Source organism: Phaenicophaeus curvirostris, chromosome 10 (genome assembly GCF_032191515.1).
Source record: "Phaenicophaeus curvirostris isolate KB17595 chromosome 10, BPBGC_Pcur_1.0, whole genome shotgun sequence".
NCBI lineage: Eukaryota > Metazoa > Chordata > Aves > Cuculiformes > Cuculidae > Phaenicophaeus > Phaenicophaeus curvirostris.
In genome coordinates, this window is record NC_091401.1 from 25091016 (window position 1) to 25107065 (window position 16050).

The window sequence follows — 16050 nt, forward strand, 5'->3', positions numbered from 1 at the left end:
AACTGACTCTATGAATATTGGAAAAATTGCTCACTTTCAAAAAAATGTTTTTGCAAATTCAGCCTAAGCTGTAGCGAGGGGGAAGAATAAATATGAAGCGTGTCAGTGGTTGAAATGGGGCACAGACAGCCTAGAAATGCCAGTCAATATTACCTGAAGCCTGGACCATGGAGTGATGCTCTGACTGTCCTGTAACACTCAAACTAAGATCTGAGCCCTCATCTGCATTTCCAGTACATGACGTGTGTTTTCCTTATCCCATGCTGTTCCCTTGCTGTCTGCTCAGGGATATTCTCTGAAAACCTAACAGCAACAAAGCAAAGTCACAAGATCGCTGAAGAGTAGACACCAACCATAAAGCCTTTGAAATGTTTGATTTGCTGAATCTTATCTACTCACACAAACAAGAATATTGCTCACGCTTATATGTTCACACGTGTATTTTCAGTCGAGGCTTTCTAGCTTGGTATTATTTCTCAGTTTTCTTTAGAATGTCATCATCTGAATAACATTCAGGTTATTGTTAACGATAAATTTTCCCACTTCCTGACTGGGTGTCAGACAAGCCCAACAAATCTAATTTGTATGTCACAACCACTTCTTCCATTTGAAAGAAGCTCAATAGGAAACTGCGTGGATTGGTATACAAAGAAATGGGTACGAAACCCATGCTTCCCTGCTATCTTGCATTTCCAATACCCTGCAAGCATCACTAACGGCACAAGTGAAGTTGTGCTTGAGAGCTTTGCTTCAGCCCGAGGTTCTCAGCACCAGAGTCCTGCTGACGACACATCCTCCCCCAAAAAAGAAGTTGCTCCTGGTGCAATCTCAGGGGAAACCGCTGTCTAGAAGAAAGAAGACGTTCCACTCTAGTGAATAATTCTAACTATTTAAATATTTCCTATGATAGAGGGTTTTTTTTTATAGCTGCCTGGACAAATACACAGCCTGGCTGAGGAGTGAAGTTAACTTTCCTATGACATTTACGTCTTGGAAGGAATAAGTCTCTACAATCTTAGTTTACATTAACTTCTACAATAAAATGCTACAGCAAGACAGCAGATTTCAGCATCTTATTCTGCAGGGGAAAAAGCTACAACTTTTCAACAAATACTCAACTTTAAAACTGTTTTCTTCCTAAATTAAGAGTGGAGAAATCTATGCTGAACAGAAACTCAGACTCTAAGTCATCCTCACCTCTGTTATAAAGCACTATCATTTTCAAAGAGAAAAGTACTTCAGGTGCCCTTTCAACATAACTCAATATTGCATCTTTTACATCCTCTAAAACCACACTTGCACAGCCACTTCAGCTAGTGCAGAAGCAGCCAAGTAATCGGCACATAATCGACCTTCTTTGCTGAACCTCAGCAGTTTTTTTTATTGTCAATCCCTATAGCTCAAATCTGGTTCCCAAGAATTACAGTCAGTTCAAGCTTCAGCTTTTTCAGTTCTCAGCATCACAAGGAGGCAGCATTACTCAAGCCAGCAGGTTAATGATTTGAGTATGTCATTAGAGGACATCAAAGACTGGTTTCTGTTCTGTTAATATGAAAAAATGACACAGGTGATTCATGAGATTTAGATTATCTTGATGTGACAAGTTTTGTCAGGGAGCAATGTGAGCCAAGCACTCCTTCCAGGGGCTTCTCCTCCACCTCTCGTTTGGTGCACAGACATTTCTGAACTGCTCCTCCTGCTTGGCAAGAGCAGCTTCCATTGCAACACCACTTCCTCCAACTTCCTTTCAGACCCCAAAGTGCTCTCAGAGTGATCAAAGGCTTGCACAGAGCAAGCTTCTGCAGACAGAATAAAGAGAAAAGACAAAAAGCAAATGCCACCAGCCAGTATATGGAGAAGCGCTTCATCTCTGTATTGCTGCAAAGCCACTACTAAGAGCAATACCTCCCTACTCAGTCACTTTATACTCATCAGGTATATTGGTTGCTTTTGTGGTTAGAGATAGTGACAACACATACAGCATTTTAACTGCTGCTGCTGGATCTGACCAGTAAAATTATTCCTTAAGCGCTACTCCTCTTGCCACCCTAGGGCGAGGTGGGAGCATCCCGTCAGGGAGCAGCACTGTTAACCCTGCCTTGCTACAAGACACGAGGCAGGGATGCGGCACCTACGCTCATTTTCTGTGCGTATGCAAAGGCAGGGAGAGGGGTAGAGCTGAATCCCCCGGCTCAGGGTGGGACAGGTGGCATTTCTGATGCTCCTCACTGGTGTTCGGCTGCATGGGCCAGCTAGCAGGGACCATCAGTCTCCAATCCATTTCATCCACTGCAAGGCCATTGCATTTAAAGTTGGTTAATGTTTTGATGAAGTGTTGGAAAACATTTGCTTCAGGACGATGTCAGAGAGATGATGCCTTTGAAGGAATAGGCTGAGCTCTCATTCAGGACTGATGCCACAATCCCAACTCAGTAACATGAGTAAGACCATACCCCTCTACACCCACCCTGATTTTGCTTTTATGTGCTGCATTTCACAATCTTCCTGCTTGCGTCACAGAGTGCATGTTAGTAAAGACCAGTTCCCCTTCACGTTGCTGCATGAACACTGAACGTGTGTTCCCGTTACTAGATAAACCAAACTGTGTCACTTAGTTTCTCAACAGAAACTTTATTTCCATCTGACGGCTCAAACCACAGCCCAAGGACACACAAAACGCTCATATGAGCACGGCCTCTCAACAGATTATCTAACCAGGCTTTTCTAAGAAACACCACATTCAGAAGCAAAATCTTCTGCTGCAATTTAGCCTGGAGAAGAGGAGGCTGAGGGGAGACCTCATTGCTCCCTACAACTATCTGAAAGGAGGTTGTGGAGAGGAGGGAGCTGGGCTCTTCTCCCAAGGGACAGGGGACAGGACGAGAGGGAATGGCCTCAAGCTCCGCCAGGGGAGGGTCAGGCTGGACATTAGAAAAATTTTTTCACAGAAAGGGTCATTGGGCAGTGGCTGCCCAGGGAGGGAGTTGAGTCCCCTTCCCCGGAGGGGTTTAAGGGATGGGTGGACGAGGTGCTGAGGGACATGGGTTAGTGTTTGATAGGAATGGTTGGACTCGATGATCTGGTGGGTCTCTTCCAACCTGGTGATTCTATGATTCTAATTTATTGTTTAGTTAGAAAAAGATTTATGGAGAAGCAATAGCTCATTCTTACCGTGTCAAGTGGCTCTTTCTTCATGCACTCTTGGCACAGTGCTCCAGGAGCTTGCAGGTAGTAAGGAGTTGAGGGATCCTCATAGAAGCAGAAAGCTACTCCCATGCCTCCTATTTGATCCCCACCAAGCTGCCACACCCTGTCTGGTGGGGAGCCTGTGGGTCTGGGGCAGGTGAGATCCGTTGCCTCCTCCAGCTTATCAGCACCTCTGGCCACCCCAGCCCCTCACCAGGTGCTGGGGACTCCCCAGGCTCAAGCGCTTCATCCTCTTCCCATTTGAGCTGCAGAGCAGCACCTGCGGCGTGTGGCCTCCAGCTCTTCGGGATGCTGGGCTCTACAAGGAACAGTCTTCGTCTTTCCCATCAGAAAGATGGAATCAAGCTGGCAGCAGGTGGGACGCGTTGGCTGCTTCTCACCAAAACAAAACAAATCTTCAGAAAGCAAAAAGGAATTCATAAGACCAAGACTTACAGTAGCTGGGAATGCAGAACTCATTTCAAAAGTCAGCACAAAAGCTGCTGAATTGCTTTTACTTATCAAATGACTGAATTATTTCAACTGAAGGTAATTCATGAGGCTTTCCATCCTGCAATTCTTACATGACCGTGTCAGGAAGGGAAGTTAGAACACAGGGATAGACAACAGGAGTCAAAACCAGCAGTTAAATATTCAGCTTCTCTTATGTGGATCAGAATCAAGACAAGACATGGAAAAGTAAAAAGAATTATTAAGACAGCCACCTTGCCCATGACATCAGTGACCTGAAATGTCCTCCCTTTGGGGTACTTAGGCATTCAGGTCAGACCCCTGTGTTGCTAATCATTTGCTGTAAATCTCCTTTGAACAAATACATAAACGTGTAAGCATTTAGGTATGAGTTTTATTGCACAGACACTGTCATCAGAACTTGGGGGTACTGTTAGGTGATGACATTTAAACAAACGTAGGAGTGCATTTGGCTGGCTGAGTGACTCTCCTAAAGAGCTAAGCTCCTCCTGGGCTTCAGGAAGATTATTCAGCTTAAATATTTTTAGAAAGTGAAAACCAGATTGAAAGAAAACAAGCAAAATCAGCTGAATTAATAGCTCTACCGCTACGGGCATCAGGAGTTAAAAATCTGAAGTTGCCCAGCTGTAAAGGAATACACAAAAAGGACTCTTCCCACAGACAGGCGCCAGCCTGCAGTGATGGGAGCCCGGCTGGTGGGCACCGGGGCACACACAGGGCACAACTACGCTGAGCTGAGCACAGAGAGAGCTCATTTCATGTTTCCAGGGCTTTTCTGACTGTGCAGGCAACCAGCCTTCGCGTGGCCCAGCACTAAATCTGCAGCCACTGCAGTAGCCTGCGGGCAATCCTGTTCTTCTGGAAAGGTATTCTTATAAATAATCATTAAACTAATGCAGAGCAGAAGCTGCTTTGGCAGCCGAAGAGCTGGGGGATAATGGAGCAGGGTTCCTGTCACCCAGTCAGGAGTGCCACAGAGCGGCAGTGATGGGCAAGAGGCAATGGGCTCAAAGGCAAATCCTGCAAATTCCCTTTAAGTGTCAGAGAAAAAAAAAACATTGTAGGAGATTTTATGTGTTCCAAGCTGCAGACGAGCTTGGATTTTCTTGTGTTTCAAATGAATAAAAAATAGACTTATGCATTTTTCAGCCTGCTGCTCTGATGGGTGGAGTTGGAGCCAGTTTTGATTTCCCTCAGAAGGTGGGTCCTGCTCCCGCAGCTACTTCCCCTAAAGCCAAGTGTCTCCTATAGAATCATAGAATCACCAGGTTGGAAAAGACCCACCAGATCATCGAGTCCAACCATTCCCATCAATCACTAACCCATGTCCCTCAGCACCTTGTCCACCCGTCCCTTAAACCCCTCCAGGGAAGGTGACTCAACCCCCTCCCTGGGCAGCCTCTGCCAGGGACCAATGACCCTTTCTATGAAAAACTTTTTCCTAATGTTCAGCCTGAATCTCCCCTGGTGGAGCTTGAGGCCATTCCCTCTCGTCCTGTCCCCTGTCCCTTGGGAGAAGAGCCCAGCTCCCTCCTCTCCACAACCTCCTCTCAGGGAGTTGGAGAGAGCAATGAGGTCTCCCCTCAGCCTCCTCTTCTCCAGGCTAAACACCCCCAGCTCTCTCAGCCGCTCCTCATAAGGCCTGTTCTCCAGCCCCCTCACCAGCTTCGTTGCTCTTCTCTGGACTCGCTCCAGAGCCTCAACATCCTTCTTGTGGTGAGGGGCCCAGAACTGAACACAGGATTCAAGTTGCTGGAAAGCAACTCGCTGTCTTTCAGACTGACAAGTTGGGTGCCTTAAAGCAGTGGTTAAAAGCAGCCCAGGGAGGGCTGGGCTCGGCACCCGCCGTGGGGATGTGACCCTTTGCCATACCCAACACTGCTCATCACAAGGAACATCTATTTTTAGATTGCTTACCGCGGCTAAAACATACTTGGACTATTTTCAGTCTGACTCACAGCTGAATTCCTGTTCTTCTGGAGGCTGGGTTTTCTGTCCCCACCCAAAATGAGGGAAGGCAAACCAAAATGAAACCACAAAACGCTCAGCTGGCCCAGAGCTGAAGCCCAGCAGGTGCTGGTGCTGCTGTGTGAGGTGGCGGGGACATCACAGGGAGGTGGCTGGGGCACGCTGGACGATGGCACCGTTGGTCCACAGCCACAGCAGTGATGGGACATCGCAGGGCTTTCCCTGTGCTGAGCTTATCCCACAGCTCCACCCTGGCTCAGCCCCTCTTAGCCCTGCCTGGGTGACCTACAACCCTGAGAGGAGCTTGTGCTTTGGGGTTTCTTTTATTTAAATTTGTCTTTATGGATACTACTCAGGACTAGAAGGGTTACACAGAGAGGAACATGCATAACTTGAGCCATGAACATGAGCCAGCAGTGGCCCAGGTGGCCAAGAAGGCCAATGGCATCTTGGCTTGGATCAGAAATGGCGTGGCCAGCAGGGCCAGGGAGGTTCTTCTCCCTCTGGACTCGGCACTGGTGAGGCCGCTCCTCGAATCCTGTGTTCAGCTCTGGGCCCCTCACCACAAGAAGGATGTTGAGGCTCTGGAGCGAGTCCAGAGAAGAGCAACGAAGCTGGTGAGGGGGCTGGAGAACAGGCCTTGTGAGGAGCGGCTGAGAGAGCTGGGGGTGTTTAGCCTGGAGAAGAGGAGGCTGAGGGGAGACCTCATTGCTCTCTACAACTACCTGAAAGGAGGTTGTGGAGAGGAGGGAGCTGGGCTCTTCTCCCAAGGGACAGGGGACAGGACGAGAGGGAATGGCCTCAAGCTCCACCAGGGGAGGGTCAGGCTGAACATTAGGAAAAAAATTTTCATGGAAAGGGTGATTGGTCCCTGGCAGAGGCTGCCCAGGGAGGGGGTTGAGTCCCCTTCCCTGGAGGGGTTTAAGGGACGGGTGGACGAGGCGCTGAGGGACACGGGTTAGAGTTTGTTGGGAATGGTTGGACTCGATGATCCAGTAGGTCTTTTCCAACCCAGTTATTCTGTGATTCTATGATTCTATGATAACTTTTAACAGTGTTTTTTACCTTCATATAGAATCATAAAAACTTAGAATCACAGAACGATTAAAGTTGGCAAAGATCTCTAGGACAATCAAGTCCAACCATCAGCCCAACACCACTGTGCCTACCAAACCCTGTCACAAAGTGCTATATACACAAGCTTTTTGAACCCCTCCAGGGATGGGGAGTCCACCACTGCCCTGGGCAGCCTGTTCCAGCTTCACCACTCTTTCAGTAAAGAAATTTTCCCCAACAGCTAGACTAAGCCTCCCATGATGCAACTTGAGGCTGTTTCTTCTCATCCTGTCACATGTTACTTGGGAAAAAAAAACCCACTTCACCACAACCTCCTTTCAGGCAGCTGCAGAGAGCGATGAGGTCTCCTCTCAGCCTCCTCCAGGCTAAACAGCCCCAGGTCCCTCAGCCACCTCTCAGAACCCTTTTTCTCCAGCCCCTTCCCCAGCTCCGTTCCCTTCTCTGGACGCGCTCCAGCCACTCAATGTCCTTCTTGGAGTGAGGGGCCCAAAACTGAACCTCACCAGAGCCGAGCACAGGATCATGATAACTTCCAAACTGATTTATCACCTAGGACATACAAAGCAAAGACGAAAGACTGTGAGGTGTACAGAGCTGGAAACACTATGACACCCAGGATGGGGGAGCAATGTGGTTACCTCAGGATGGTTTTACAGAGTTATGCATTTCACCTGTTCAGTGAGATGTGAGCAGCTCATGCAAATGCCCCTTGAAAGCAAACAGATGCATCTGTAGAGATGAACTTCGGAAGGAAGAAAAAGAACCTCTTGAATATTAGCTGTTCTGGAAAGAAGTTTTCATGGTTTCCTAGCTGGATGCTACAGACGATTTATTTATTCCCCAGATAATTTCTGGAAAGAATCTTTTTTTTATCACATTTTTGCTATTTTTAATTGTCAGACCAGAAGCACTTTAGTAAAATGCATAATGATCAGAATTTTTACTAATGAATTTGGGGAAATGGATGGAGATGGAGAATTTAGAGACTGCTGCTAAATCAAAGGTACAAACCAGGATTATCTCAGCCTCCCAGGGAGGCTGGGTTTGTCTGGAAGCTCCCAAGCTAAATGGAGTGGGTTCTTTATGAAGTTTAAGAGAAGAAAAGCGTAGACCTGCTGCTGCAGAACTGAGAGCAGTGAGCTAAGGGGAGCTGGGGGCAATAGCAGAGAGGAGGAGGAGGATGCTGTGACCATCACTATAAGCCAGGCAATGCAGGAGCTGCAAATGTCACCTTTTTGAATTATTGAAGGGGCTAAAATTAATTTGCTGTGTTAACCAATATCATATAAGCAGGATAAAACCAGACGCGGAAATAAGGTGACTAAGGGATTATTGAACTCCGGTTTTTTTCTCTTTACCTTTGCTGTAAATCCCAGCAAGCTGCTGCAATGCTGCCTTTAGCCACAGGAGAGCATGAAGAGCTCAAGTCTTGCTGCAGGTTTTACCCAACACAGTTTAAGCTGGAACACAGGCTCGTTCTTAGACTTGGCTCAGTTAAAAGCAAGTGCAAAGCTCTGAGCTTTGGGGTCAGTGCAAAAGGTCTCTTACTGTGCAGCTTTACTTTCTATCAGTGATTTCACATGATCATTGGCACCTCTTCTCCACTCCTATGTTTTCAGCACTAGTGATTTATATAGTGTGAATGTCCTCTGCTGGATTTTCCTTCTAGAAGGAACTAGTCTGTACAGCTGATATTTATAATTCATTGTCTTCTTCCATTCTTAACAGATTGGTTCTGAAACTTTCATATATAAGTAACATAGATTTCATTCCAGCTATGTGTCATTATATCTCTTATCTAATTCTTTGCATAGAGGGAAACCAGAATTGCTGCTCACAGTTACTGTGGATACACTGGTCTGACCTCACAGCTTAGGCAGCAGGTTGGATTAGATGATCTCCTGTGAGCCCTTCTACTCTGACTTATCCTGTGATATTACATATTTCTATAGTGTTGAACAGAAACCGTTACCTGGGATTAAACGACAGCTGGTCTTAGAATAGATGGTCAATAAAATCAAAGTTCCTCTTCCTGCATCTTAGGGGGTCCCCGAATCCAACTGCTGTATTACAGCACCTGCAGTGAAGACACTGAAATAAAGAAGTGTCAAAAATGACAACACAGGACACAGACCAACTGTTACCAGTGTGGAAATTTGGCAAAAATATGGGAAATAATTTCTGCCACAAGAATTCTCAGAAGGTGTGGGGTTTAATTCCTGCCTGGATCTGTAGGGGCTGCAAACCTGTATAATAGGTAGTGTTGCAAAAAGCAGTTTCCAAAAGCAACACTTTACCTGTTGATGATTTTGAAACTGCTGGACACAAGGTTACCTGTGCCAGGTTCAGCTTTGGGGATGCTTTGAAAGGCAGAGCCCAGCCCAAGCCTTGAGAAATTAGCCATGCATGCAAAGAGTGAAGGATGCTGAGTGTGCCCAAGACAAGGTGCCAGCTCCAGGACTTGTCTTCCTCCTCGGGAAGGACATGAATGCTCAGGATATTGGTTACTTACTCAGGGTATGCAAATGTTTCTCATTTTCAGTTCTGCGGCTCCAAAAAAGAGCTTAACAGCTCCCAGCCTGTTCCTGCTTAAAGTCAGAGCTATTGCAGTCCTCCAGAATTTCAGCTACATTAATTAGTAACCAATTTTCTAATTAGCTAGCCTCCGCCTTTTAAAATTTCATATGCCATCATATAATCAGTACATATACTAGAGAAATAATAGCTTCACTATTATAAAAACCAGTTGATATAATGTATGGGAGTTCTACTAAGTTGTGCTAGGCTTTTAGATGCACAGACACTACTTTCTGGCTTTACAGCTTTTTATGATGGATACGTAGTATATATTAACAGAAAGAGCATATATTTAGACATGATGATTACTTGCTGGGTATCAGGCTGATAGGGAATAGCCCTGTGGGTAAACGCGACCCGGTGTGTACACAAGGAGGTATCCTTAGTGACTCAAAGCACTTAATAAGGAGCAGATGACCCTGCTCAACCACATGGACATGGCAAAACAAATAAATGAACGTTTTAATCCATATGAACTGTTACTACACGTTATTTATGAAGAAAAATCACCTCCCATCCATCAATCACCCGGGTATGGGATGCCACGTGCTGTACGGATGTATCTGTGGTGGGGAGAGGGCAGCGGTCTCTGCCCTACTGCACACACAGCTGAGGCTGAACTGCCAGCACAAGCTGTTTTCTAGGAAGCAGCTTGCAGGTGGAGGTGTATTTATCTTCTACCTTCTCCTTCCTTCCTGCACAAGCACCCAGCAGCTCCTTCCCTCCTGTTCTTTATTTGCAGCTGAACTGTGGATGCTGAAGAGGCGCTTGCACAACTAGGGGTTGCTGCCATCTCACCACCCAGCACGTACGCCTGCCACGTAGAGGAAGAAAAGGGTGGCTCCCCCCTGACATCAAAAGGTGAAGAAAGATTTTTCTGTGCTCTGTGAAGACGATCATAGAATCATAGAATAGTTTGGGTTGGGAAGGACCTTAAAGATCATCCAATTCCAACCCCTGCCATGGGCAGCTCTCTCCGGCTCAAGGTGAATGGCAGTACTGAAAACAAATAAACATACTTGGCTGTAGGAGCTGACAACCACAAACCTCTAAGGTGGGAAAAAAAAATAGAAATACAAACAGTATGTCCAGGCAGAGTGGACATGGCCTTTCCATTTCTGCTATGCTATTGATAAACCCCTCAGACTCATCTTGTGCCCCACATAAGCCCATTCACAATAAAAAGAAGCCACTGAGCTACAAGAGGAAAGCCCCCAATAGCTAGAGTATTAGAAAATAAAGATTTCTCTGAAAAGTCCTGTTCTGTCCACTGCAAAAGGCAAAGGCGAGTCTACCAAAGATGCTTCAGCTTATTATTTATTCTGTACTCTGCACTATACTCTGTATAGTGCTTTTCCTGGAAGAAAATTCCTCCTTAATGCGTTAGATTCCAACTTTAAAAAGGGAATATGAACCCCAGTGTTGGAAATTCTGTGCTTAGCTGTTTCTGCACTGGGCTGAACACGTTTCACCACCCAGCTGCATAATTGCCTCTCAGTACTACGTCCTTACAAAACCAGGAGGTATTTCTAACAGAAGCTCTAGTGCAGCCTTATCTATCCCAGGCCATGCTGCCATAACGCACATGATGGATCTTTTTTTCACCACTGACAGAGTAATTTAGCGATTTATGAACAAAGATTTGTTACAAAGCAAATAAAGGGGGGAAAATAAGGATTTACGCATGTTTATTTCCAGTCAAATCCCTGTTTAACCTTTCCTGGACACTCCCCAGCCTGGTTCCAGCCCCAAGAATCATGCTGTGCCATGGAAAACTTCTCTGGGATCAGCGCAGGAGATAGAAAAATCCTTTTCCCAGCATCGCTGGAATCCGCAGCAACAGGGCTCTGAGCTGAGGGGATCCCTGTGGGGGCTAAAAGGTAGAACCTGGCTTGTGTTTTAGGGTTTTACTGGTGATAGGAAAAAGGCAGACGTTGTAACTTCTTGGACATTAAATAGAATAGCACACAAACCAAAACACTCAGCGCAAAGGAGGCTTTTAATATTTTAAATAGGATGCACAGTTTATTACCAGGCAGTGAGGTACGGAGGAAACAGTTAACGTATTGCAAATGAATGACGTGAGAAAGCAGAATTAGAGCTGTCTCTGATGAGACTCGACCACCAGTCCTTTCTCCAAGCCTTGGGGAGCCCATGGGCAGCGCTGGAACCCAGGCAGAGGAGGGGGGTGCCTGCACCCTGCTCCTGCTCTACCTGGAGCACCCAGTGCCCTCAGCAGCTCCTTCTCGACCCCCAGCACGTACAAGGTTATCATTACATTGACGCCTTCATCCTTTGTATTTGAAGTCAGGTCACTTAACAAGAGAATAAATTCTGCTGCTACAATTCTTCAGAGATGTTACACAGAGAACTATCTCCTTAGCTCCTGTTTCATTAACAGGACTGTTAATGAAGTTTTATCTGTGCGGTCCAAATTCTGCTTCAAGCTATACATTCTGTTCACACTTATAGATAAATACACATAAGTTAACATACACTTTGAAAAGGAACTGCAAAACAAAACCAGTATGAGCTTGCATAGCTGTCCCAGTGATGTACAAAGGCAAAAGAACTAAAATTTTAGATTTTCTTATTTTTACTTCTGCTAGCTGAATCCAGCTTTAATACCAAGGAGTGACAGAGCCTGTCTGCACACACACATCTTCGCTGTCCCAGTGCTTCCATGAAATGCTTGTGAGATCAACAGCCAAAGGCTACAGCTTCCTGCACTCCTCACACTCCTTACAAACAACAATAGCAACCCAGCCACTGCCTCCCTTCTGCAAAGCCGACAAAGCGTTTCACCCAACCATTTGCATCCCCTCTTTTTTTGCCACGCTCAAGATACCACCCCTCACCAAATCAGCTGGAAATGGAAATTATCTTTCTGAATAAGTAACCGTGACAAACACCCAAGGAGATGCAGCGTTTGCAAACACTAATATAAATATTCAGCATTGATCCCCTGACTGTGTTGACTATGCAAATCAGCGCACTCAGCACATTTTATTAAAGCCTGGGTGTAGACCAGTGTCAAGCTCACAAAACAGCCATCTGAGAGCAGCGTATTTTTCCTCTAAGAACTACCATGATGATAATTTATTTACAGTATTAATAGGCCATAGTGTATCATGTTCTGAGAACACAGTTTCATGCTGTACAGCTGAGAGAACATCACTTCAGGTTTGCTGGAGTCAGATTAGCAGAAGAGGTCCCCAGTACAATAAGGAAACAAGTGCATCTAGAGGAACACAATCAGCTCACGTGTGTTCTATAGCATAAAGTTATCTAAATAAAGTGGCACTGTACATCGGTAAGCACTCTCCCCGAGTTTCCTTCCCTTCTCCCATTCCAAGAGGTCTCATCAGTTCATTTGCCAGTGGTTGTCAACCTGCTCAAGAGCTGCCTTATTTTTGCCATCAGCATCTCTCTGAAGTGGTCACCCATTAAGAAATAAAAAACCGGATTAATGGCACTATTCAAAAAAGCGATGGGTCTCGTGATGATGTAAATGGTGTTGATGATGCCCTGTGTGCACACAGATACATTCAAGGCTGGTATTCGGGAAGCAATTCGGACATTGCGCATTATGTGATAGGGAGTAAAGAGCAAGGAGAAGATAACGACTGTGAGGACGACTAAAGTAAGGGGCTTTTCAAGGGTCAGGAGGGAACTGACTTGCTCGCTCCTGTTTTTAAGAAAAAGGACCATCTTCACGTAGAAGCAGCACATGATCAAGAGAGGGATAAGGAACCCAAAGACAGTCAGAAACATGCTATAGATTATGTTTTTCATTGGGTCTCCAGAGCTTGCATAATCAAGACACTTGTAATTATTGGCAGGTGTTATTGGCTCCAGGAAAGACATCAACGGCAGCAGTTCCAGTATCACCCCAATCCATATGACAACAGACACCACAAGAGCTGCTTTCCTCTTCTGAAGGAAATGTTCTCTGAAAGGATATTTCATGAGCATGTATCGGTCAATACTGATAACAGTGAGGAAAAGGATGCTGCTGTACAGGTTTGCGTGCAGCAGGAATCTGTTGCTGTGGCACAAGATGCTCTCCTTTGCCCACTCATCTCTAGAGTAGCTGTTCACGAGTATTGGAAGGGTACACAGAAATAATAAATCTGATAATGATAAATTGAACAGGTAGATGTTGCCACTTTTCCAGTTCTTCAGGCAGAAAATATAGCCAAACACAACAACGGTGTTTCCAGTGAAGCCTAAAATGAACTCAAGGCTGTACATGGTGGAAAGATAATACTTTTCTAGGACTCGGTTCATCAGCAAACAGCCATCTGTCTCGTTCACAGCCTGGAAAGTCAAAAGGAAACAAAACAAACACCAAAAATAAGTAAAAGATTGTTGCATTTTTATACTGTTGCCTTAATAGGTGAATATAACATGTTATTTGCTCACAGCTAAGTAGGTACATGAACTCAAAGAATATCCCTCATGCACATCAAATTTCTACTTTCAGCTATTGACCAGAGTTACCGAGCAAGACGAAAACTTGTGTGAGCAAAATCCTGCGTGAGAAATTTGAAGTAAGAGCATCCTCTGAAAGCATCTGCCATAAAGTTCCAGCTGCTACTTGGTCACAGGGCTACCAGAGGCTGGGAAAATGAAACCAACTTGCCTGTCACCCCCTTTCCCAGCCCTTGCTAGAAGTCATGTGCCTCCTCGTTACCTAATTCCGGTCCCATGGTCTCCTCGCTCATGCTGAAAAAGGATGAAGTCAGTGGCAGCAATACAGCCACACTCTGACTGCATTACTAGGAATTCGTTAAGAAGTCAGGAAAGAACGCGTTTATCTAATTAACCATTCATCATGCACCTCATACGGTTTTGCTGGTAACTCGGTACCCGCGTTGCACGGAAAGCTCTGTGGGTATGAAGCATCCTGTGCCTCCCAGCAGGTGTGCTGGAGGAGTTCCCAGCCATTCCTGCAGACAGGGCATTTCTGACTCTGGGCTTTTACAAACCTCTTCTATTTTCTACAACAAACCCTTTCAAGAAGTTAAGGTTCACTTACGACTGAGTCCTCGTTGCTATGAAAGCGACTGTAGACAATAGGACAGCACAGTCGAGATCGGAATAAAACGCCTTCAAAGTCAATTTGACAAATTTTAAGTCACTTTTGGAATTAATTTCCTACACGGTGTAGGATTTCTTCAGCCACAGCTCATCGCTTCTACTAAGCCCACACCTTGCAATGGGGCAGCCCAGGCCCAGACCCACAGAGCAGCTGGAGGAGGAGGAGGAGGAGAAGGTGCTCCCTGCCACCACAACACCAAACGTACGGCTGCCACCCCCTCACTCTGCTATTTCATTTTCTCTTTTGGCTCCAGGCAAAGAACTTCTGCTTTCATCTCAGAAGTAACTAGCACAATCGGTATTCTTTAAGGAGCAAAGCTTTCTAGGAAGTGGCACCGAGCGTGAGTTTGCCTGGTGAGGAATTTCGCTTTCTTTCAAAAGGGTGCTTTGAAAAATACGTTAATTCTCCAGGGGAAGAAATAGAGTAGGATCTCGAGTACTCCCTGCCCTCTCTCCTTAGGCAAACACACTGTACCCACCTGCAGGGGAACGGCAAGATAAAGAAAGCTTTTAGTGAGACCCTTTGGTTAAAACATCAGCAAAACAATTAGGAAGACGGGGAAAACAGTGTTAGAAAAATGGGATATAGATTAAAACTGAAATCAAGTGGAGTCTCAGCTCTGAAAGAGCAGCAATGCGAGTGCCACAAACCCTGTTAAAGACAGTCCCATAAACACCGCAATTGTTTTATGTGTTTTCAAAGTTGTTCTGGTGTCTAGATGTATTTTATGTTAAAGGTAGATCACGAGAAAGAATAACATACAGCACGTACAAAACGTCTTAAAGTTACATCCAGCTAACATCTCCACTTACTCCATGCACCGCAGGAGGCAAATATTATATAGCCTTACATGCTCCCTCTGGTCAGAATAAACCCGTGTGCAGTCCCCAGACTAACCCTGGTTCTTCAGGCTCTTGAAAAGGAACTCGTTAGTGAGATTTGAATTCTAGGAAATACTGCATCAAGTTTAGCACTTTAAATACAAACAATATTTTAAAAATTATTGCATTGGCAGATACATTGATTTTTAAGTAGCTGGTAGAAAAAGACTGAGTAAGCAATTTTAAAGCAAGCAGACAAGGTAAAACCATGAAAGGGTTCATTCAGAAACGGTCTAGCTGGAGGAATAAGAATCTTCTCCAGAAGCTGCAGCCTCTCAGGGCAGAAGGACAACTTACCATCGCCAGGGCTGGGTGCTGCCTCTCCGCCAGCTCTCCTGGACCATGCCTCGGTGAGAGTACTGGGATCCCTGGAGTGCAGCACGATGTGGCGTTCAACTTAGTTTGCATATGATTCAATCATTAATGAGTCAAGGCAAAGGAGCAATTTGTTTGGTGGAGCAGGGCACGGGGAGCTTCCGCAGGAGGAAGGCACCGCAAAAGGCATGCCCAGCCAAGGAGGCAAACACACACTTCCCCTTTGCAGAGACCTCTTTGGGAGCTGCCCAGGGAGAACAGGAGGATAGAAGGATGTAAGAAGCCACTGGTAGCCCAGAGCACGTGCCAACCATGGGGCTATGAGGAAGCATTGCCCCCAGATGCCCTGCTTGGGCAGCACGTAGGATCTCACCGTGAGCTGTGGGGCTGCACTCAAAGGTGTCTAAGTCCTGCCCCACTTGGTCAGTGCTGTGCAAACCATCACCTTGT

General features: G+C 45.8%; 1 protein-coding gene across 1 annotated transcript; it reads right to left on the reverse strand.

Moving 5' to 3' along the window:
* Positions 1-11291: 11291 nt before the first annotated feature.
* Positions 11292-15765, reverse strand: SUCNR1 (succinate receptor 1). Its single transcript, XM_069864591.1, has 2 exons — positions 15583-15765; positions 11292-13620 (listed from the first exon to the last, which is right to left on the reverse strand). The coding sequence occupies exons 1-2, from the start codon at positions 15691-15693 to the stop codon at positions 12670-12672; spliced, it is 1062 nt and encodes a 353-aa protein (XP_069720692.1). The 5' UTR covers positions 15694-15765; the 3' UTR covers positions 11292-12669.
* Between the last annotated feature and the right edge of the window lie 285 nt (positions 15766-16050).